The following is a 23,114-nucleotide window of genomic DNA, read 5'->3' on the forward strand; positions in this document are numbered from 1 at the left end:
CTACCCAGTCAGGCAGTTGCAAAAAAAAAAAAACCATGAAACAGGGTCCGTATACTTACACTTCACAACCATAGCAACGCAGAATATGAATCAGTTTCATTGTTCTTGAACCGTCATTTCTGAGGTTGAATTGAGTGCATCAGCAATCATTTCATGCATTTCAACTTGGTGGTCTTTTATTTTGACCTTTGAGTATTCACCCCTGTCATTTCAGGCAGCTGATTGATAATTCATTTTCTAATCAAATAATATCTAACATAACTAAAATATAGCTATATTGTTATTTATTCACTGTGTAAGTATTTGCAGGTGTGTCATTACCTGCCATGTGTCCAGAATAGGACCATGGAACTGGTATATGTGTCAACATGTCCTTTGTTTTTACTTATCAATAAAGACATGATTACAACAACTGAACATTCATAACTGAAGAAATGGCTGAAATTGATCTTTTTTAACAGAAATACAGTGACCCTTGACCCTGACCTTTCACCTTCGTCATCTCATACATGTAATTGTGAAGTAAATATGTCAAATACCAGGAAAATTCATTCAGCAGCTTCTTCTTTAAAAATTGCAGCAACTAGATATGGGACAGTGTGACGGACAAACAACCAAAAAACATTATGCAGCATGCTTTGAGGTATATAGACGCACACAAACATGCTTACCTTGAGATGATTCTTGAAGTCCGACGTCAAAGGCGAGTTTATCTTTGGAGGAACTTGTTGGAAGACAGGCAAGATACTGCAAAGACAGATGCAAGTTTTGGAACGTAACAGCTGACAGCGTTACTTCAAATTCATCTCATAGATGATTAATGTCCTCTCCTTTTAAGACTGCTTCAATTCATTGGTCCTTTTACTAATATGCTTCTATAAATAGGTCCTTTACAAAGGAAATGTACATTATCTGTTATGATTTTACACATCATTTTATTTTCTTAAAAAATGTCTGTTTACATGTTCAAGGTAATGAATTTGGTAATAGTATAGTACTAGCTACTCTGAAACCTTTGATTTTTTTTTTCTCATAAAATCATCTGACAACTTTGAAAAAAAAAAAAGCAAACAGTCCATGACATGGCAATTTGACATTATTTTTAGACTTTTATCTGGACAGGCCTGTTCACAGAAAAATATGGCTAAATTCTGAGATTCTTTAGAACTATGAGGAAGTGTATATCTTCATTGAGGATGGACAATATTCTCAAATTATCCCTTGTGTAGTGAATGGGCAAATTTCATGCCATCTCTGTATGAGAGGGCCATGAAAACACATTATATCGTACCATGTACACGTGACATTTATCATGATCACATCCTCTCACAAGTAAGAGTACTGTCAATACTTGCCAATTGGTACAACTTTTCAAAATCACACAGAAACAGAATGCTAACCTTTCAGATTAAGGTCATTCATCTTTCTAAATTAAAGATCTTCACTGCACATATTCAGAGAGAGATCTACTATAAACAATTCTATGTAAATTCCTGACAAATACTCCAAATTAGACCACTGCACACAAGTATGGCTTGGAGTAAACACACACTTGTAGCTAGTGTTGTTCCCAGAATCAATCTCTCCCACTCTCTTTCTCTCGGAGAAAGGAAAAAAAAAAGGTTGTTTACTGTAAAAAAATAGCACTCTGCCTACTTGAAGCAGAGTGCTACTCTAAAACCCTGAATTTGAGTGGGTCTGTCGCATGGCTCGAGAGTGGCAACAGTCAACCGCAATGCTACATCCATGAACTGGAATTTCGAACAAGTTTATAACTACAGTACTGCCATATTGCTGTAAGGAGAAGTATTTAAAACCAGACACTGTCTTCATTGTAATGAAATGTCTAAATCTCATAACTCATTGGACTTGAGAGTAGAAAGTAGAAACAGTCAACTGCAATGCGACATCCATGAGTTGGAATTTCATATAAGTTAATCAAAACAGTACTGTCATACTGCTGTCTGGAAAAAAACAAATATGGCAACACAAATTGGTGTCTTCCTTGTTGTGAAGAATGATTTAATCCCATTTTTTTTTAACTCTAGTGGAAATAGTGAACTGCAATACTGTATCCGTAAGCTGGAATTTCAAACGAGTTTGTTGCAAGAGCATTGCAATATTATGCTCTAGAGAAATATGGCAAAGCAAAGTGTTGTCTTGTTTTGAAATGTTTCAATTCCATAACAAACTCTTTTAATGGTGAGGAAAAAAATTAAGATGATGATACATTCATTCCAAAATGAAGACAAAGTAAAACAACAAATTGAAATGAAGATTAAAGCTAAATACGATTAATGTCACAGCACATTATCACATTTCAGATAAACATGTTTCAAGCAAATGGCATCCTATGATATCTCAAAATACATTCTGGCCCCCAGAGACAGAACATGATTGTTGCTCTGCATGAGTACCCATATAATACCCATATGTTATACCTCAAGGTTGACCTGAAATGTAACTGATCACAATCACACCAACATTTTCTATCTGATTGTGCTATGGTGCATTTATGATAAGTAGTCCAGAATGCTGTTAGAGACTGAAAACCTTGACTAAAATCATATTTTGTGACATTATCTGGTCTGTGGATGGTCTTCAGTTAGAATTCTAGATCAGTGTTTAGCCCAAGCTCAGATTTCTAAGCTGTTAAACTGATAAGCCTGAAGAACATAAGTCAAATCCCTAAGAGGATAAACTCCCTGGTCAAAATTTTAAAGGGTAGTTTAAATAAAGTTCATTGATTTCACAAATTTTGGCTGTGTGAATGCACATGGACACCTTGCATATTATAACGGACATCTAGCAATGAGTACATGTGTGCAGACACACTTGAGGGCAAGTTGTGGCCTTTCACATTTGTTTTTGTCCACAGACTAAATTTAAACCATGACTTACTTAAAACTACCTCTGTGAATTCATGCTCTTAGGATACTCCCTTCCATCTTTCCATGCTAACCTTACATCCACATGTAATTGTATTGATTTCACAAGTTTTATTTCCATATTTCTTATTTTTCAATGATGGGATTTGAGAAAAACAATTGACTAACTGTCACATGAAAGCCTTGGACATTATGTAAGTGAAATCTTTACCATTTTGCTACATGATCAAAGAACTCGATGATACTATCCTAACGGTGATCTCACAAGCAACCGCAGGACAAACAAGAAGCTACAGCATACCACGGCCACATAAAGGTATACAATCAAGCTAATGAAGTCAACAAGCAGTGAACACTGTCACATCCACGCAATGCTACGTGTCTCTTGATCTCTTAACTTGGCTAACTCATGTCTTTTATCCATCACTCAGGAGAGTCACAAAACATGAAGCATATTGAAAATTTAAAAAAAATGAAAAGAAAGGGAGACATACGTACCATGGAGCTTTGTGAATGTTGTAGGAGGATGGCGTGACCATAGAGCAAGGTACGGTGGCCAGCTTGCCCACCCTGAAAGAAAATTGACAATACATGTGTGTTATTGAATGCACTACAAGCCAAGTATGGCTTCCTGGAAGTTACTCACAGACTCAGCTATCCACAAACTACTATATTACTGGCACTCACAAGCTGGCTAATCCTGTATTAATGCAGTATGTAGAAAGCAAATAAGTGCATGAAACAACGTTAACCTCCTTTATATTAAAAAAAAAAAGAAAAAAGAAGTGGATATCTAATGCAGGAACATTTCCTCATCAATATGCACAACATAATGTCTTTTCCGTGTCACTAAAGCCATCACATGAACATTATGGATTGTCCACATGCATTTTTTCCTGCATTGACAGAAGTCGGATGTCATTTTCTCATATGTCTTTCTAGGTCAGTGCATCATAATGACAGTCACATTTCATCTGCCTTCACAGTTGATAATAATGTCAGTTTCTCTTATCCCTTACATGGAAATATTCTTGTGCCACGCACTACTGAAGTATTATTGGGAGAGACAAAGTTCATATCAGTAGGAGATAGGAAATTTTGTCTCACAAATATCTCCTCTTTACTCTGTATGTAAATCTGTGTCTTGTCTCTCTGTTTCCACTTTAGTCTATTCAAACGCTGCACAGGATGTGACAACAGCCAGTTGTTAACTAGGTCATGGTTCCTTCTCTGCACATTCATGACAAAGAGGGGGTTGGACGGAGGGCACACCCTAAAACCAATAATTCTCATAAATCACAAAACCTGCTCTGTTTTGGCACATTACATCTTCATCACACCTTTCCATATCCCTGAAAGTGACCTGAAAGACAGCTTGATGGAATCGATGTAATGGGAAACTGGATTACTTTTAACAACAACAAAAATGTTGGGAGGGGGGGGGGGGACACTGTTGCTTCTTACATGTACCTCAAATGCCAAAATGCCATTGTTCTGATACAAGGAGTCACACTTTGATGAAGGAGAGAAAAATCGGCACATAAAATTCTGCACAGAAAAACACCTTCCATGTAAATGATATGTGTGCCATTTGTCTTGAGGCAGTACTAGTTGCCACCTTTCTTCTCTCATCACAGAATTTTCCCACACGTCCTTCTCTACCAGGAGAAGAAGATCCCCTGTGACAGGTAAGTAATCCTTCCAATTGTCTCCAGCCTGCAGATTTTGGTCTCTGATTTCCATTTCTGAGTTGTAATAATTTAACTGCTTGTGTGAAGAAAAAAAAAATATGCAGATGTTTGGCTTTCAGAATTTGGACAGTGACCTTTCCATCAGAAAAATGATACCATTTGATGTCATATTCATTACAATTCTGTTTATCTATGGTATATTGATTCACACACACACACACACACACACACACACAAACAAACACAAATACACATACACCAATCTGCACAAAGGTGTTTTTTTTTTCTTCTTCACGAATAAAGGTGTAGTTTTTCATATAAAGGACCTGCATTGATTACATTTTTCTAGGAAATGTAAAGTTTCCTTCCATTGGGTTATACTGAAACACAACTCTGACACATTAATGATGAAAAGGGTCAGACAGGAATTAAATGATGGGATAATTTCATTTCTATATGTTGACACTAACTAATAATGTAATCACAAATATTTCCAACAAGTTAACACATTATGTTTTATACAAGAAGGTTGGTTACAGTGGTTTCAAGCAAGGGAGGATTATTAGGCTTTACATTTGAGACAAAATTATACAAAGAGGCATATCTAAAGTAAGAAAAAAAAAAGAACAAAGGTTACCAGGGTTGTATGACAGTACCCTTATGCCATGTACAATGCGGGATTTTCAGGAGTTTGGAAAAGTGAAGAGCTTGGTTCAAAAATATAACATACATCTTTATGCCAGTACACCTGATGTACTATCAATGTCTCATGCAATATATCTGTATAAAACAAACAAATAAAACAGGTAGTTGTGTTTTAGGATCATGAGGCCTGGGGATTAGTTATCTAAAAAGAGATTTCAGCTAGTAAGAGTGAAGCTGCATCTCTGCACATGTAATATGATAGTAAAGTGGACTTATCCAATCCGAAATAGGAAACAAGGACAGACTGCCTTATAGCTATCATCACCACAGGTAGAATACACTGCTCCCCTGTGCTGCAGGACCATGACAAGACTAATGAGTGGCTAGGGACCTGGGCCTATGGCTGCCTCAACTAATGGCAAATAAATGTCTGGAAAATTAATTTTGAACATGAAGCATGCCCCCACGCAGGGATCAAGAGACATGGCTCCACCACCATCCCTTTATTTCTATACCATGTACCCACCCTGTCTTCTCCCTCTCCCCCCCCCCCCCCCCTTCATCTCCTAACCCTCTACCTACCCCACCCCACCCCCTTTTTTCCATCTGCCTGATTGTCATGGAGGCAGACATTACATGATGTATAGGCATGTAGGTGGCAACATGAGACAGAGAAGATTTGAGGTCAAACTGAGTGAGACTTAAAGCACCATTCTACTTCACATTCAACTTGACTTAGTTTAACAGAGTAAAATTGGACCATAAGCTACAAAAAATATAGAATTATAAAGTTTCACCTATCTTTACACACAACCTAAAAGTATATAAGTCACAATTGCAATACACAAATCAGATGACATACATGATGATGCTATCACATCACAAGTCTCCAAATGCCAGTAATCTGCACACAAATCTCCTCTTTGTCATTATACATTGCGAAAGAAAGATTTTTATCCTTGACATTGAATTATTGTGTTGTAATATTTATCTTTGCAGTGATGACATCATGAGGAAGGGATGAATTTGTAATCTCTGAATTATGACCAATGATACAATTTTTATCACTTTTTTTTTTGTACAAAACAAATGAGAGTTGTAAGATGATGTCATATTTGTGAATTGCCTTATTCTTCACACACAGTTATTCAGTTATAAAATGCAAATTTTTTACATTCTGTCATTTAGTGGTAGGATCGCCTACTAAAGCAGTGGTACAGCCTTGATTGTTAAGTGCTAAGTCATGTGCAAAACTTTTCATAGTGCTGATTATTCTTCTGTACCTAGTTGAGTATAAAGATAAAAAGATGTGTGACTGTCCAATCCTCAGACTAGCACGTTAGAAATTTCCACTACTGTTAACATGAAAAAGCTGGGATGTGGTGTATTGATCACTTGGCCACATCCATGTTTGCATCATACTCAACACTGTGCATCCATCATGAACATCACCGTGTGGCAACTGGACGTGCAGACAGATGAGGGACTCCAGAGTGTGCCAGTATAAACTTTGCAGTCCACTATAAGAATTTACAGGCATGGCACATTAAAGGTTGACAACGGTCTTCTAGTGTCATCAATAGGTCAAGTTACACCAGCACAATATCACCCTGGGTAGCCATCATGGCAGTTTATCTTGCAAGGCATGTCATTAGTTTCAATGTGTAGCCTTAACATGAATATCATATATGATAACGGTAAGCATGAACTTAAACAGATCTCATGCCAGAATAAGTACCTCTAAATACAGTGTATGTTAGTATGATACAACTAACAGTATTTCACAAGGTATGCAATTAGGAAAGATATTTAGTTAAGAATTTTTTTGTTTTCAAAACAGAAAAAAAATAGAAATGTGTGATGAGCCTGTCTATTCAGATTCCCTGTGCAGCATGGTTGGCAAAACTTTATTTTCTCACACTAAGTTGCAGAAAAGTTGTGCGAGCACTCAATGAAAAACAAGAAATACAGAAGAAAAATTGTAAATTGTCAGGTTAAAAAAAAAATGGAAACCCACACATAATAGCCCAGTAAATTCAGTATTGTTTTGAATGGCAAAACATGTTACACTATGGTCAACAGAAATGACAATGAAACCTTAACCCTTTATGTGCCAGGGTAATTTAGCTATATTTTGACATGATTTTCCATTACAGCATTCAGACCATTCCTCCAATCACGACCTAATGGCAATTTAGGGTAAGCAAAATCAGGCATAACAAAGTGCCACAGTTCCACCAACAGGTAGACCACAGTGACACAATAAGGACTAAAGGGGATTATGTAATCTCCATTCATTGCCAATTGGTGAAAAAACCCTCTAGCTGACATGTTAATCAGTGAACAAAGCTTAGTAAAGGGAAAAAGGTAGTGGCTCTCTTTTGTCTTTGCAAAGCTGATTAGTTTACCAACAAAGTCTAACTGGCATTTGATATTAGAATATCAACGACAAAATTTCTTAAAACAAAGCTACTTCACAAAGAGAATTTCACGCACTTCTTCTAATCTTGTTTTGTGTTGTTTTTGTTTTTGTTTTCACCCATGCACAAGATATTAATCAGTGAGAATTAGACAAAAGCATTACAAGTATATCTGAACTTGACATCACAATGCCACCAGGGCAGCTATTACATGACGTGTAATTGATATTTGTCTGAGAGGCCCCTCAAGGCTATTTCTTTCTAAATAAGTGAGAGGAAATGGACAGTAGGAGAGAAGAAAAGGTACTGGGTAGCTGGCTCTGTCATGCTTACTTGTAATTTCCTTTCAGGGAGTAAAACATTTAGCCCTTAATCTTCCCCGAGGCTGAACCAATAATCGCCTCTACGTGTGTAGTTGTGGTCATATAGTTTCCGAGAAAGTTCATGCTCAAATCTAACTGGAACATAGACAGGATGAGCAGAATATGCAATGATATCTTGCTCCTGCAATACCAATTATACATGTACCTCCATTGTCTCCAAATATTTCAGACAATCAGATAGACTCTTCTTCCATTTCTTTTTTTTTTTTCTTTCTTCAAAAGTAAATGTCTGTTTTCAGTGACTCTTAATGAGACTACACTCTTTAGCTGCAATGAAAAGAAAAGCATGTCTGTGGTTTAACAGCACTGAGCAACTATCTCATAACGTCATGTCATATATTAGCCTAAACATAACAGAATTATCAACACAGACTAAAGGACTCATGGTATTATAGTTCCAATGTGTGTACATTTTCCATTTGGACAGATTATAAAAATGCCACCTGCAGATTGTATGATGGCCCTTAAATCAAACTGCTTTGTGTAAAAGTTAAGCTGAAACCATGGATAAACATTCAGCAAAAAAAAATAAAAAATAAAGGAAAGAAAGTAAACAATTTTTCAAGCTCATATTTCTCATTGAATATTAAGGCTAAATATTGATGGTTTATATACCATGTTACATGCGATTTAATTGGCTATCACCCTGGTAGGTTAATAAAAAGGGAAACTTTACACATGAGTGAACACATTTGTTTTTCTATTTACATTCCCAAATCTTCTGATTTACCTCGCACTATTGATAACTTATTGATGCCATTTTCATTTTTTCTTTTTATTCTGTTCTATCAAAGTCACTTTGATCATCTATAGGTGGATTTTCCCTTTAGGCAAGAGAATAAAATTGACAGAGATGGAGATGTCAGTATCAAGTGCACTGAACCAACGTAAGACAGAGTCGTGAGACTAAGCCCTGGAACTCCTGAGGTAAAAAGCACGGAAGAAAAAAACAAAACAAATGGAACAGTCTGACTATTTCACATTATCTGCACAAGAAATTGAGTTTGGCAGGCAGAATGTGATGAAACGTGCCCAGGTATTGCACAGGGGAAAAACACATTTTGTGGTGCGACAATTTTCATTTGTCCATCACTCTCGAGTTACACTCCGTTTGCCCTGTCAATACGAATGTCTAGGTTAAAGGCAGACATTCAGATTTCCGCTGTCAGAATTTGATTTATCAGTCTGTGACCATGCATATTTCCATGTCACATACCCATATGTCATTCTATCTATCTGACTTCCTCATTTCATTTCTAACATGTCATTGATGGAAAAAAAAATATTGTTGTTAAATCTCCTGTGTATACATGCAATATCACTCCATTTTACCCATGAAGAAATGCCATGGTCGCAAAAATTCTTTGCAGCCGGATAATGCAACAACATATTCATAACAGTCAATACTTATAGATCTACAATCCCACTTGGATGCAGATTAATGGAGCCAAATGACAATTCAGACTATTAGAGATGAAGCTTAGTTTTGAGACCAACTTTAAGACTTAATTGTTCTGAATGGTTGACGATAGCATCTCAAACATTGTGGAGCATGAGAACTAAACAACACCAACAAGTTACCTATGGGGACCTTTAAATGGTTGTCTTGATCAGGTAATGACTATTATGGCCATAGACATGACAGTGTGTGCAAATAATCATATTTCTTTACTTGTTATGAGATGATTTATGAGTAATTATTGATGGACCACAACCAATTTCAATTACGAAATGTACTTGCAGAGAGTTTGAAATATACAATATTTAAAGCACATGACTGCTGAGAGTCATACAAGAAAATGGTACAGTCATGTGACCAGCACTACTACTTCAAGGCGCATACTAGACCTCTGGTTAAGATAAGATTACAACATCAAAACAAGTTACAACATGGATGTCTTCTCAGATATATATCTCTTTTACATTAGAGTTTTCCTGATCTGTCAATTTTGCTTCTCTGTACTGACAGAATATAGATTTATTCTCCTTTTCATTTAGGGCTGACACACATCTTTGGGAGTTTTGAAGGTTTATAAAATACACAATAGCTTTCATATTTCTCTTCATGGATCAAGTTTCACAATCATTAATTTACACTTTTCTCATCAAATTGAGTAGCAAAAGACTTCAATGCAACAAGTTACTGACCAAAAATAACTGATAACAGTTCTGCATGAAGCTGCTCTGCATTACATTCAGCAACAATGGAACAACACATTTATCAAATCCAGGGTTCCTAACAAAATATCTTCAAGCTTTCCAATTTCAGCATTAAAGGACAGACAAAGCATTAATGCAAAGGTGGTTGACTGGCAGAATTTCGAAGAATTCACGACTTTCTGATTAATCATTTCAGAACACTGATACAAAATGTATAAAAGCATGAAGACATAACCAACCACACAGAAACAGCGAATCAAATTGAGTCTTGAAGATTTTGTCTACAAAGACATTCATATCTGAATGTAAATACATAAGTTCTATGGCTTTATGATATAATTGAATTGTCCTTGACTGTCTGGATTACACTGCAATGAGACAACAAATATTTCATATTTAAAGAGTCATCAAATTAAATGGTTTTGTCTAAAGGCGGTGTCACATCTGTCCGGGCAAGCTACGCGGGCTTGTGGCGAGGAGGTAGTTTAAAGCACGTAGAAGATTTTCCGCGGGCGGACAAGAATGTTTGCAATTTTCGCACTTGTTTCTTACTTACTAGACGCGTGCTACTTAGCTTCTACTTGCGTGCATTCTGTGTGACTCGCGTGAGAGCTTTGAAACCGATCCATTTTCTGTTACGAGCGACTTACGGGGATTGCGAAGTACCTGCTTTGGAGTTGCCTGTGAGGTGCTACCGGTAAGGGTTTCCTACTTGTGTTCTGCGCGTACCTCTACGGGCAAATCCCGTGACTCTTCCGGCACAAGTTTTGAGCATGCTCAAGGCCTTGTCATACCGTATCTGGGGAAGTTTTGCGTCTTGACTTGCGGGGAAACAAATTTGCTACCCGGAGCTCTCCGCAGTTGGCCCGAACTTGACAGTACCTAGCACTTCTCTCGTCCTTAGTTGCCCGAAGGTGCGCACGCTAGTCCAATTTTCCCGCAGCAAAGTTTTGAGCATGACCAAAACTATTTCCGGATGAGTCGCGAGGACTGCCCGAAGAGTTCCACGCAGAACACCCGTAGGAGGGCCGTAGCCGCCGCAATTCACAGGCATTTGACCCACTTGAAGTAGGTAATTTGCCCGCTGATCTATGCCTATGTGAAGGGAGTGCGTGCCATTTGCGGGCATTCTAAGAGCATATTTTGTGTGACGTGTTGGACTCATTCTCTTCTTTGTCCTCTGTGGCGTCGAGGACTACCTGGTCCCTTTCGGACAGGACTTCATCCGCCGAATGGACTTCAGCAGCAATTTGGTGCATTTGCTGTGAATCTTCCGGGCTTTGTGGCTGTTCTCTGTTCCACTGGACGTTCTCTGCCCTTGTGCACTTTCCGTCTACGGGGCATCTTCACTTCTTGAAAGCTAGTTGACAAATGATTGTTTGCCCATCCACTCGAACCAGCCTATTGTTCAGGCTAGCACTCACCTCGCAGGCGACTAGTACGCAGATAACACGCAGTTGTGGCGCAGGTACTTCGCAGAGCCCGTATATCGCCCGTAACTGACATAAAAGAAGCTATCACGAAGCTATCACGTGACACCCACGCGCCTAACATGCAGTTCTACGGAATACACGCAAGAAGGACTTAGGTATCACGCGTTTATCATGTAATACCCACGCGAAACTCGCCCTAAACCTTGTCCGGCCGCAGAAATTATTCTGCGTGCTGAAAAATCCCCATACGCAATAAGCCCGCTTAGCTGGTGTGACAGGGCCTTTTTTGGCAGCGGGTAAATAGAGCCAGCGTGCGCACCTCCGGGTAATTACTTTTGAGATACATGCTAGGTACTGTCATGTGCGGGTCATCTGCGGGGACCTCCGGATAGCAAAAATGTTCTTCGGAAGTCGCACGCAAGGCTGGTGTGACACGGCCTTTACTCTTTGTAGCTGCATACACTGTACATCTTCCTATGCACACATGCCTTCTTATTCACATTCAGGCCCTCTACCCTATACTATACTCCCTATCTCATATAAATGAAATCATTTTACAAGTAGTTGGGTACGTATGTTGGACGTATATTACGAGCGAATGAATGGGGTGATCTTGCTGATGATATGCACCCAGGTGCAGATGCCAAGTGGGGTCAAATTTTTTCCTGTGCAGCAGGCATGGGCAGAGAGTAAATGCAATAATTGTATCTATTTTTTCCCTTTTTATCAGGACTACAACATTGTCACTTCACAATATACATTTTGAGAGTAATAACTTGATATTTCAATGTTCCCACAGGTAGCAATTATTGCCAAGAAAATCTGAAAAAACTATGGTAGATTGAAGATAGAGAAAGTGTTTCATGTTTTTCGTGTACGCTCTAATAGAGCTCATAATGCCCATCACTGGCACAGCATTGTGAATACATTGTTACGGAAATTGAATAGCACCAATGTTGTTTGAATTTTCATAGTTGTATGCAATAGGGATAATTCTGAAAGCACACACACACAAACACTCTGGCACTCCTCGCGGTTATCTCTAACTCAGCCAAGCTCTTACCTGGTCGATCTGATCCGTGATCACCATCTCTTGAAGCGCCCTCACAGACAAGGCTTGCGTCAGTACAAACACACATACTGACAGATCTGGTGGTATCCTCTGCAATAGAGTGAATAAAAAGAAGAATGTCACATTCCTTCTACATGGGAGTTACCATCAAATCAACCTAGTGATATCAAAGAAGCATATCCACTTCTCGACACAATTTCTAGCTACTTTTGACAATTTTCATGTGTAATCTGGAAAACATTCACTCGCTCAAGGTGCACAATGTACTAAAGTGACAATTAAGCATTACAGACAGAAATTTGATAAGCTAGTACAAATCATGTAAGAAGGGGCTGTCATGGGCTTGAACTTATCTCTATGAAAAAAAAGTGGATTTTATGACATTCCTAAAGCTTTAAAATTTGAATGCAGATTTCTCTTTAATATCAAATCCCACAAAATTGACACATGCATTATATATGCACATTTCATGACGTGAAAGAGAGAAGAGAAAATGCAGCTAACACTCTGATTTCAACTTCATTCTTAAGTTCTAGCTGACATTAACAGAGGGCAATGCTGACCACATGAATGACCAAATGAGTTCATTCAGCCAACATCAGGATCAAAGAATGCCGCAATGAAATCATGAAGGTCATTTTTCTCTCCATCAGCTGAGGTATGCCACATGACATCTCAAATGTATACATTACAGCATAACATTAAATGGAACGTTGATATTTGTATGCTAACTTCCTTTTTTACCTTCAACTACTTTGATACATTGTCTTTAAAAAGAAATTATTTCATAGGGTATCTCTAACTGATATGCATGCTGCCCTAAAAAGGGTATTGCATAATACACATGCATCATCACAGCCCTAAATTCTCAGTTGATCTGCACAAGTCTTGGCAAACACAACAGCCAATTTCTGTAAAACAAATCCAGTCTTTTCTATAACAGTGGGTTGAAAGAGAGGAAGAAATTAATTTCCAGTCACCTAGCACTACAATACAAGCAAACACACACAAACACACACACACACACACACACACACTCACACACACACATAATACTTATACTCTAGATTAAGATATTGTATATATTACAAATATGACAGAAACATATTTGTAAATCTGAAGCATTGGTCATCTAGTCCATTGTATAAAGTTGTGTCATGTCACTGCGTCACATGTTTTGCATGGAAGAGCTACCAGCTATAGGCAAGATAATTCACATACCATCCAAGCTTTATGCATCCCATCAAAGAAGGGGCAACTATATTCAATTTCCTCATGAAGATTGTGTTACCTCCCACACATCCAGCTTCCAGCTAGTCATCATTACATTAGGGCATGCTCACAATCGCATGACTCATGTAACACAACTGTTAGTTACGCACATTTCATCTTACGGACAGCTGTTTGTCTAGACTAACAGACATTTTACACCATGCTTCAAAACACAAGTTTTCATCAGACAAGCATTCAAATTAAAAAACATTGCATGTAGACAAAAAAAAAAAAAGGATTTTGGAATCTAATTAAATACGATACACTATATAATTTGGGGCACCGCCTGCAAGAGCCTCTTGGCCAGTCCTGTTTCGATACATTGTGGGATGGCTCAGTGGGAAAGTTGAATCTGGTCTGGGCTGTGCATCTTGCTTGCCTGACCAGCATTAAAGCAGCATATGTACACACAAGAAAAATATACACATATCACATAGCAAACAACTGTAAGTACTAGCCCTATGCAAAGCTATGAATCTGGCACTATCAAGCAGATATGTTGAATGTAACGCACAAAACATATCTATGTTATGTGTAGCGTTAACTTTAGCCTTTGCTTCATCAGCCATTATCGTCTTTCTCTTTAGTTTCAACCACTTTATTTGTAACTTGCGAAGATGGAACACTCATCTCGGAACTTTGGGGAAATGACAGTCCCTCAGCTGGAAGCATTTTTGGCTGAAAGGGGAATTCCAATTAAAAACGCTAACATATCACTGGTTGTGAAAGCAGCTGAAATGCGCTGGTACAGTGTTATTGAGCCCTGTGAACAGGATGAGTTGGGGGAGGCTGCCCGCATAGTGGATCTTAATAGAAATTTCACCCAGGTCATGCCTTTTATCACAGGGTGTTTTAGAAGACTTCTTTGCTTATCATTATGTGACCAGCACATTGCAGTGACGACCCATGACTTAAATGGCTTGCAAATCCATCAAACTGAAAACATGTCAACTCTTTTTATGTCAAATTCAAAATGAGGACAAGAGTAGTAATGAACAAAATGCTCGCATTGATTGCATTGCATTGTATGTGGATGAAGACGCAGGCTAGAAAAAACAGAAGCGACAATGCTATCGAGCTGTCTCACAGTGCATCTGTAACAGGGTTCTACAACAATGTTTTGCATACTGGCAAAACCAAGAATTGCGTTAAAAGGATACATTTAGCTTTTAGGATATTGAGGGATTCTAAAAAGGATTTTTTAAAAAATCTTTGCAGGATATCTATGAACATGCCATCACAGACGTAGCACCAAGTTCTTGTTCTCACTGACCTTCATATGATATTGTGCTGATTGACAATTCTGTAATCCTCCCATTTTAAGTATACTGGAAAATTTTGCTGCATGGCTCCCTGTAGACTGTAATATCAAGTCTCTGCTTGACTTTGGTTTCAGGGAGATTGTTTTCCATTCGGCCCATAATATGATTTCAAAAAAAAAAAAAAAAAATATGGAGCTCAACAATGCCTCAATTTAATAGAAGCCTGAGGGCAGATAGAGGAGTAGAATAGCTCAGCAACTTGATGCAGAAACTTGATTTTAATATCTCTTTAATATTGCTCCTCTCTCCTCTCCCGTTCTCTCTCCCAAATCATCTTTCAATAACCCTCCATACGTTTGTTTATTTCTCTATTTCCAACAGTCCTGTCCATCTGAAACTTTCTCTTTTTGAATATGCCAAATTATATATTCTGGTACCATTTTTTAACATGTAGACAAAAATAATTGGGGGAAAGAATAGGACACGTGTGTTTATAGAACAGTTAGTCTTTTTTGACTTCTTTTAAACGACAAATGTATTATTCCTCGCTTACTGATACTTCTCATTTATCCTTATTTATTCCTATTGCTTCACTCTCTCTCTCTCTCTCTCTAAAAAACAAAAAAAAAACAACCTATTTTCCAATGCATTTTAGGGTATATCAAATCAAAATTGTCATTCCAAGATGAAAAAAGAAAGTATTCTTTGAGTTTCCTCAAAGTTTCCGTCATATTCAAAGTAATGTACAGGCAGCTATGTAGAGATGACAGTCAATGAATTGATTTTACTGTTTTATTTAAGCTTGACGCAAATACTCTGGTATGTGAGCAACGCAATGTGTCTTATCTAAAACACAATATGCTTCGTCTATCTTTTTAAGTTCCCTCATAATGATACAGAAATGAATTTACCCTGTGTCGTCTACATTAATTCTGCACAACCTGCATCTCATTATCACATCAGCAACATTTTTGTTTCCACAGCCATCGTTTCATGACATGACAAGGAGACAAGTATTTTGTGGTTCATTAGTCAGAACAAAGAAAAATTTTACCCTCTTAATACAAGTCACGTCAGGCACCATTGTTGAAGCTCTTTTAACGGTTTTTCAAAACACACAGAGGCACCACAAGGCTTTCATCCTAAATGCATGCTGCATGATTGTGAATGCACAAATCATTACTTTGCCAAAAAGTTACATTACAACAGAACATGAAGAGCACGACTCATGGAGTTGATTCTGGAACTTACAGCCTGGTATGGCAGCAGACAACTCGGCTGAATTATGTCATATTATATTAGGTGTTATCTTCATCCTACCACCAGATATCCTCATCTGCAGAACAGGACAAGCTAGATCTTGACTAAAAAATAACTTCATTCTTGCATCAAATGATGACCCATTCCAAATTAATTTGTTAACTTTGTTTTGGTTTCTTCCTCTGAGGTACCTAATTTAGTCAGATCTAATTTTCAACAACAAAAAAAAAAATCACCCTAACATTTGGCTCCAAAATGACTATATGTCATAAATGCCTTACTGACCCATTTAAAAGAGTATTGTAAGAAAAAGAGAAAGAGATTTTCTTATACTTCTACAATTTCTTGTGATTCTTGCCTTAATATGACAGTAATGGGTTCAGACGAGCATGTTACGATTGTCAATCTTCATTACAGGGCTAGTTTCAGAAATATGCCTTAAAGGTATGTGGGATTCATACATTTAAAATCATCCGTAAGTGGCTTTGTGCAGTAAGAATACCATCCTTTTAACTCCCAGACAACTTAATCTTTAGATGGCAAAACACAGGAGCATGCATGCCAATTTTGATATTCACTGCTTCTCTCCTTTTACTAGAAAAAAAAAAATCCCCTGCACAGATGCTTGCTTCCATTTTTAGTGCTCTTCTTACTATTACGTCTACAAAACAAATATCACTTAGTGGATGTAAGAGAATGAATACCTGAGAGTTTCTAACACGATCCCCACAAATTTACTGCTGTGATGCACTCGACTTAATTAAATGTCACGCTAAATATTTCACTAATCATATTCGTCTCAGGTCGACAGCAATATTCAGTATCTGAGTCTTTTCCAAAATGGTATCCCTGCACATTAGTTTACACACAGACTTTCAAATTTTATTCCACACCAGTGTAACACTACAAAATACAAAATGTTTGAAGGGAATGACAACATCCAAAACTGCTCTATCCCCTGTACAGACATTATACAATGGAGATTGTTATTTGATATCTATCTGCAAATATGACAGAAAGAAATAAAATACTGAGAGGCTACTAAAGTGCTCATCCCACCCCCACCCAAAAAAAAAAAAAAAATATATATGTATATATGTATATATAATCCCAGCTGTTTATCTGTTTCAAGGCATAAACACACACCTTCCCAGTGACATTATTACTCATCAAATATTCTAATCTACTGCACCAACATTGCAATGATCTCTTCCGTTCTTATGATCATTTCATGTTTTCTGAGGAGTAATCACACACAGGATCAGCATGTTGCAATGTAGCTAATTGAGGTTGTCATTATTGGCTTGCACAATGCATACAACAGTGCCACGATGGCGTTAACATGCCAGTCTGAGGTGATGACATCATACACATCAACCAGACTGGGGATGTGAGGAAAAGTGACAGTCTAAATTGGAACGAGGCCGACGACTGAGGGAAGACCACAAACACAAACCAACAACCAAAAAGACTCTGGGGCTGGCAGTGAGAGCCCTTCTAACGCTTCCGTGGAAATCCACATGGGTTGCCCATCGTCACCACAGGAGGGGTATGTGTAGGGTAGAGTGTTTGGCAGTCATGAAAGAGTGATGGGGGAGAGGAGGAGAAGGAGAGAGAAATAAGACCTGGGTGGTGGTGAGTGGAGATCTCCATATATAGGCAAGAGAGACCTTCACACTTTTCATGTCTAATTCACTAACCCCCAACCCCTTCCTCTGGAAAGAAAAGGTACTTGACCACATATACCAGGCAGTCAAATAGCCTAGCACAGAGCCAGCACCAGGCATTATGTTTTGCCAAAATGACCAGACTCGAGTACAGTTTGAAGAATGCGGGCACAAGATTGGGTTATGGGGCCGCACATGCCAGACTCGACTTGTGCAATGTACAAATCAACATTTCACCAGATTAGCTGGCCTACTGAAAGATGTTTCCAGATATAAGCCTGACAACGGTTCACACTGCAGACGCCTTGGTATACAACAACTCATAGAGACATGCTTCCCCCTCCCCCCTCCCCCCTCCCCCTCCCCCCATCTTTCCCTCTCTCTCTCATTGTATTCGTACAAACAGGGCATGACTTGACTAGAAAGGGGATGCTATTAAAAAAAATAATAATAAGTCATTACAGCTTATGAATGATTTCTCAAAAACTTGCTGTACACAAATCCTAAAAATCATCCTAGTTATGAGTCTATAACTTACATGAAATACATGCACTAAGTCTTACTAATAATTAGGTCTTGTTTGAGAAATGGGACAAAAGCTTAAAATCAATTTTATTACATGATGCACATGCAATCAAGTTCATCAAACCAGCTATGAAATGTATTAAGTTGCACTCTTTACACTTTTTGATCACATCTTAAGCATCTCCTTACAGACTCTTCAAATCAGTTACCATGTTTGTTCACATTGCCTATCTTAGTTTTGCCATTTTTTTTCATACAGAATAACTTTTAAGCATGTACAAAGGACTTTCACAATTAATCATTAAAAGACATAAGAAGCAAATTACAAGTAAGGTACAGGTATATAAATTCAAAGTTCTCCTCTGAACAACTCTGCATATGAGAAGTATTTTCCCCAGTAGCGTTTTCCCTTGCTGTTGACAGAATGAAGAAAACGAAGATATCTTGCACAAGTGTTAGTCCTCAACTACATCTACTATACAGACCAGGCACATGTCTGTATGATATCTATTTGATCTGCTTGACTTTATGCTACTATGTTTTTACTGATAGTTGGAGAAACAGCAGAACAGTTTCATATTTCACATTTACAGGGACATCAAATCACAGTTGTTCAGTCCTTAGCTGAGGTGTCAACAAATCCTTCTCAATCAAACAACTTTTGACAAATATCCAATTTTAGACACTGTGGCCCGAATTCACGAAGGTGGTACAAATGAAACCATGGTTTAAACCATGGACAAAAACCATGGAGCGCCAAATGTCGCATGAAATATTTCATTACGAAATCAGTCATTTCGTCGATGAAATGACAACATTTTGTACCTAAATGAACATTTCGTCCACGAAATGATAATTTCGTTAACGAAACGGTCATTTTGTCGACGAAATGACCAATTTCGCAACGAAACATTCCGTGCCATACTTGGCGCTCCATGGTTTTTGTCAATGGTTTAAACCATGGTTTCATTTGTACCACCTTCATGAATTCGGGCCTGTAAGTCCTCATGAACAAGTATGCACTCCCCATCCCCCCCCCCCCCCCCCCCCCCCCCCGGGGAAAAAAAAAAAAGATCCTGTAGACATTAAGGTGCAGGCAAATTTGCATCTATGTACGAGTTGGCATTTTCCCTACTAAGCCACAGGCACTCTGGATAGAGCTGTGATACACACAGGTATATGGTAATGCAACATCCGGCTACCAGTGCAACCGTAACAGAGCCCATCTGGGGATGATTACGCCATTATTCAAGAATGTCTAACCCCTCACAAGAGAGTGACAACATGCATTAAGGATTCCAGAAATGCAGAGTGCAGAGCGTTCGTGCAAGTTCACTAGGGGTTCAACAGAATTACAGCAACCTTTGATCTCAATAGACGCAAAAACTACCACATCCAAATTTTATGCATACCTCAATATATAAGACAATGAGAAGGCTTGCCAGACATGACAACAATACTTGCTAACCCTATTCAAGCATCAAAATCTACAGAAAAGAAAATGGGCTTGCTAGCAGCAAAGGTAGTCAGATTTTAATGCATCAGTACACCAGCATACTCTTCTGTAATCGTAATTCTCTGATTTCATTAATACATCAAAGATTTCGCGATAATTGAATGCTTGATACTTCCTACATCCAACTTATCGCTGTTATATCAGTCAATTGTAATTTACCTGAATGAGAAAGCCACATGATAGGATCTATTAAATATAAACTGCAATTTGCCATGGCAACAACTGGAGATCCTTGAAGTTGAAAAGCTGTTGCTGTGATGGTTGCATTTCCTAATGTGAGTACAGTACTTGCCTGATAATCAGGAACTGCTTTAGTGGGAACCCCATATAAGAGCAACAAAATCTGATGTAACAAATATTTAATAGGTCGTTTCCAGTGTATAATTGGAACAATGTACCACTTTATCGGGACAAATTTTGGCTGAAACAATTCCATTGTCCATGCTTGATGTCTAGACATAGTAAGTAAATCTTTTGTAATAATCACGTTTTTATTTCCTTACAAACTAACCAATCGTAGATAGATTCTGCCAGTTGTAGTCTGAACATTTGCCGTTACGCAGTATAAGACATAGTGCTGGTGGCCATATCCAGCGTCGTCAGCTTCTACTCACGCACTTGTACCACCCCTTCAGTGCAATACAGAGTCACCTTCTCCACGTGCATCCCATTATGTGTTTGTGGACAGGTGAGTGACAAAGAGCATAAGGAAGGATGGAAACAAAAGGGGGAAAAAATGTGTTCATCCCTATTAGTGTCACAATGTGTCGCAACTAAGCAGTGCTGTCTCTTTCTCTGAAATGGCCTGTCATACATGTAGGTATCGTAACTTGATATGTACTGCTATTTGAAAAGGTTTATTTTTGTGTGGATCAATGAACAAAGATTTGTTCCAATGATGCACTTGCCCAAATTTTAAAACTCCTGCCTTTGTTTTTTATCGCTGATTTGTGTCTGCATGTCATAGCATATGACATTGTGTACCTGTTGCCACGGATATGAGTGGGTTTAATAGCTGTACATTGTTCAGTGCTAACATACTGTCCTTCATGTCACTTATACCAAATTCCACAGATATTTTTTTCTTCTCATCAGTCACTCATCAGAAGTAAAGTTTGTTGATTTGTTTCCCTCACATCAGAGCGGATGCAGTTTTAACAATTGATCTAGTGGACCAGTCATTTCCACACTTCTAACTTGCCATTACCTACCATACAGAAAACATATGGATACAAGAATGCATACCACTTTTAAGTCAAGCAGTTTCCATACCAGTGATATATGGCCATCTCTTTATCCCATGAAAATCTCCCCTGCACTCATCGTATCACTAAAAATCCCATTTTCTGCGGATCTTGCAAATATTTCCTGCCTTGCCATGGTGCATGGTGAGCATACAATACTCACAGATGATGGAAAGGCAGCTTGCTGAGGGATCCCGAAATATGAAGCCGTGTCCAAAATATAATCTGCTCAAGTTACAGGAAGCCCTCCGAGTGCATTTCTAGCATGCAGAAACCCACTGAAAAGAACATATGATACCCTAGCATGCAGTTAATGAAACAGGTCCATTCTACTGTACTGTAAAAAGTGCATCCTTTTCTAGGTTGAACTTCATAGAGAAAAAGCGGGATAGAAAGCTCACAGTACCAAAATCTGAGTTAGAGATTTTACGTTTGCTTGTTACTCTCTTCTACAGATATGAAACGACATGGCAAACCAGTGGGACTTGTATTCACAGCACATGAATATGACAGTTTCATCAACTTGGCGCTGCTAAGGTCAGCAATTACATGTAGATGACAACACACCTCCCTCTATGGAAGATCATTGATATCTTTCTTTCTTCTTTTTTTCACAGGACTTTCCCAGCCCACAATTATTTCTGGCCCATGGTTATCCTGTCCCTTTCCCTTAACTTGAGTAATTTGCAATCTGGTACTATTTTCATAACCTGCAATAAAATTGCAGGTTGATATAAAAATATATAAAAATTGCAGCTGTTCTCACGAGAAATTCTCAATCACGGTCAGCCATTTGGCCCATGATGAATATTTATGTACTATGAATTACATGTGCACCTTGTACAATCCCATGTCTGGTGCATAATAACTGTTTTTGCTTTAGATATCTGGAGGGGTTTTTTATGTGTGTGTTGGGTTTTTTTTAAGAGCACTGTACATGTACAGAAACACAATTGTGCACTGTTTGAGTTCCAAGTAACACTTTGTTTCTTAAAAAAATTCCAACCAGAAGTGTAAAGCTGTCCATTCAAACAGAAAATACTACATGTCTGATAATCACTAGCTCTATTATTTATTGCTGTAATTTGTTTTTCCTTCAGTGAATTCTAACACTCAAGAAACTGCTAATCACACAATTTCCTACTTCTGCCATTAAAAAAAAATTACCTCATTTCTCTTTCTACTAGCTTCTAAGCAGCAAATACAGGGCTATCTAATATCACCACACAGACCAAAATCTTCTTATACACTTATACTGTCACTGAGTTTGGCTTCTTCATATAACATTTAAAAAAAAACTGTGTGAACAGAAAACAGGGTAAGCATAGCCCTGGGAAATAGGAACACACGCCTAGGGAGGATCTTAGCTCAACATGCAGCTGAGTCTTTGGAACAATCATGTACACATGAAGAAGCCTGATTTTTTGAAGATTATGCCAAGATCTGAGAAAATCTTCATGAATGTCTGTTTACCCTTTTTTTCCACAGAATATTAATGAACTTCTTCTACCCAATGATACCTCTTATTGCTACTTTTCCCACTGCAAAAAAGAGCTCCCTCTGGAACGCATTCATTCTTTATCTAAAAAGGCATAATATATAGTGTATAATGCAGTATGAGGCTAGTTTTTTCTATTCTGAATGTAGAAAAATGTGCAAATCAGGATGATTTCCAA

The 23,114-nt window shown here is 38.1% G+C and overlaps 1 protein-coding gene across 1 annotated transcript in view; it reads right to left on the bottom strand.

The window, feature by feature from the left end:
• The window catches only part of LOC140235297 (ryanodine receptor 2-like), a 171,708-nt gene that overhangs the window by 101,681 nt on the left and 46,913 nt on the right, over positions 1 to 23,114 (bottom strand). Inside the window, exons 3-5 of the mRNA XM_072315328.1 lie at positions 12,684 to 12,782; positions 3,387 to 3,458; positions 672 to 747 (exon numbers count right to left, since the gene is read on the bottom strand). Coding sequence (XP_072171429.1) covers positions 672 to 747; positions 3,387 to 3,458; positions 12,684 to 12,782 — 247 coding nt within the window. The remainder of the gene's footprint in view (positions 1 to 671; positions 748 to 3,386; positions 3,459 to 12,683; positions 12,783 to 23,114) is intronic.

The sequence above is a fragment of the Diadema setosum genome, chromosome 1 (assembly GCF_964275005.1).
Source record: "Diadema setosum chromosome 1, eeDiaSeto1, whole genome shotgun sequence".
NCBI classification, from domain to species: domain Eukaryota; kingdom Metazoa; phylum Echinodermata; class Echinoidea; order Diadematoida; family Diadematidae; genus Diadema; species Diadema setosum.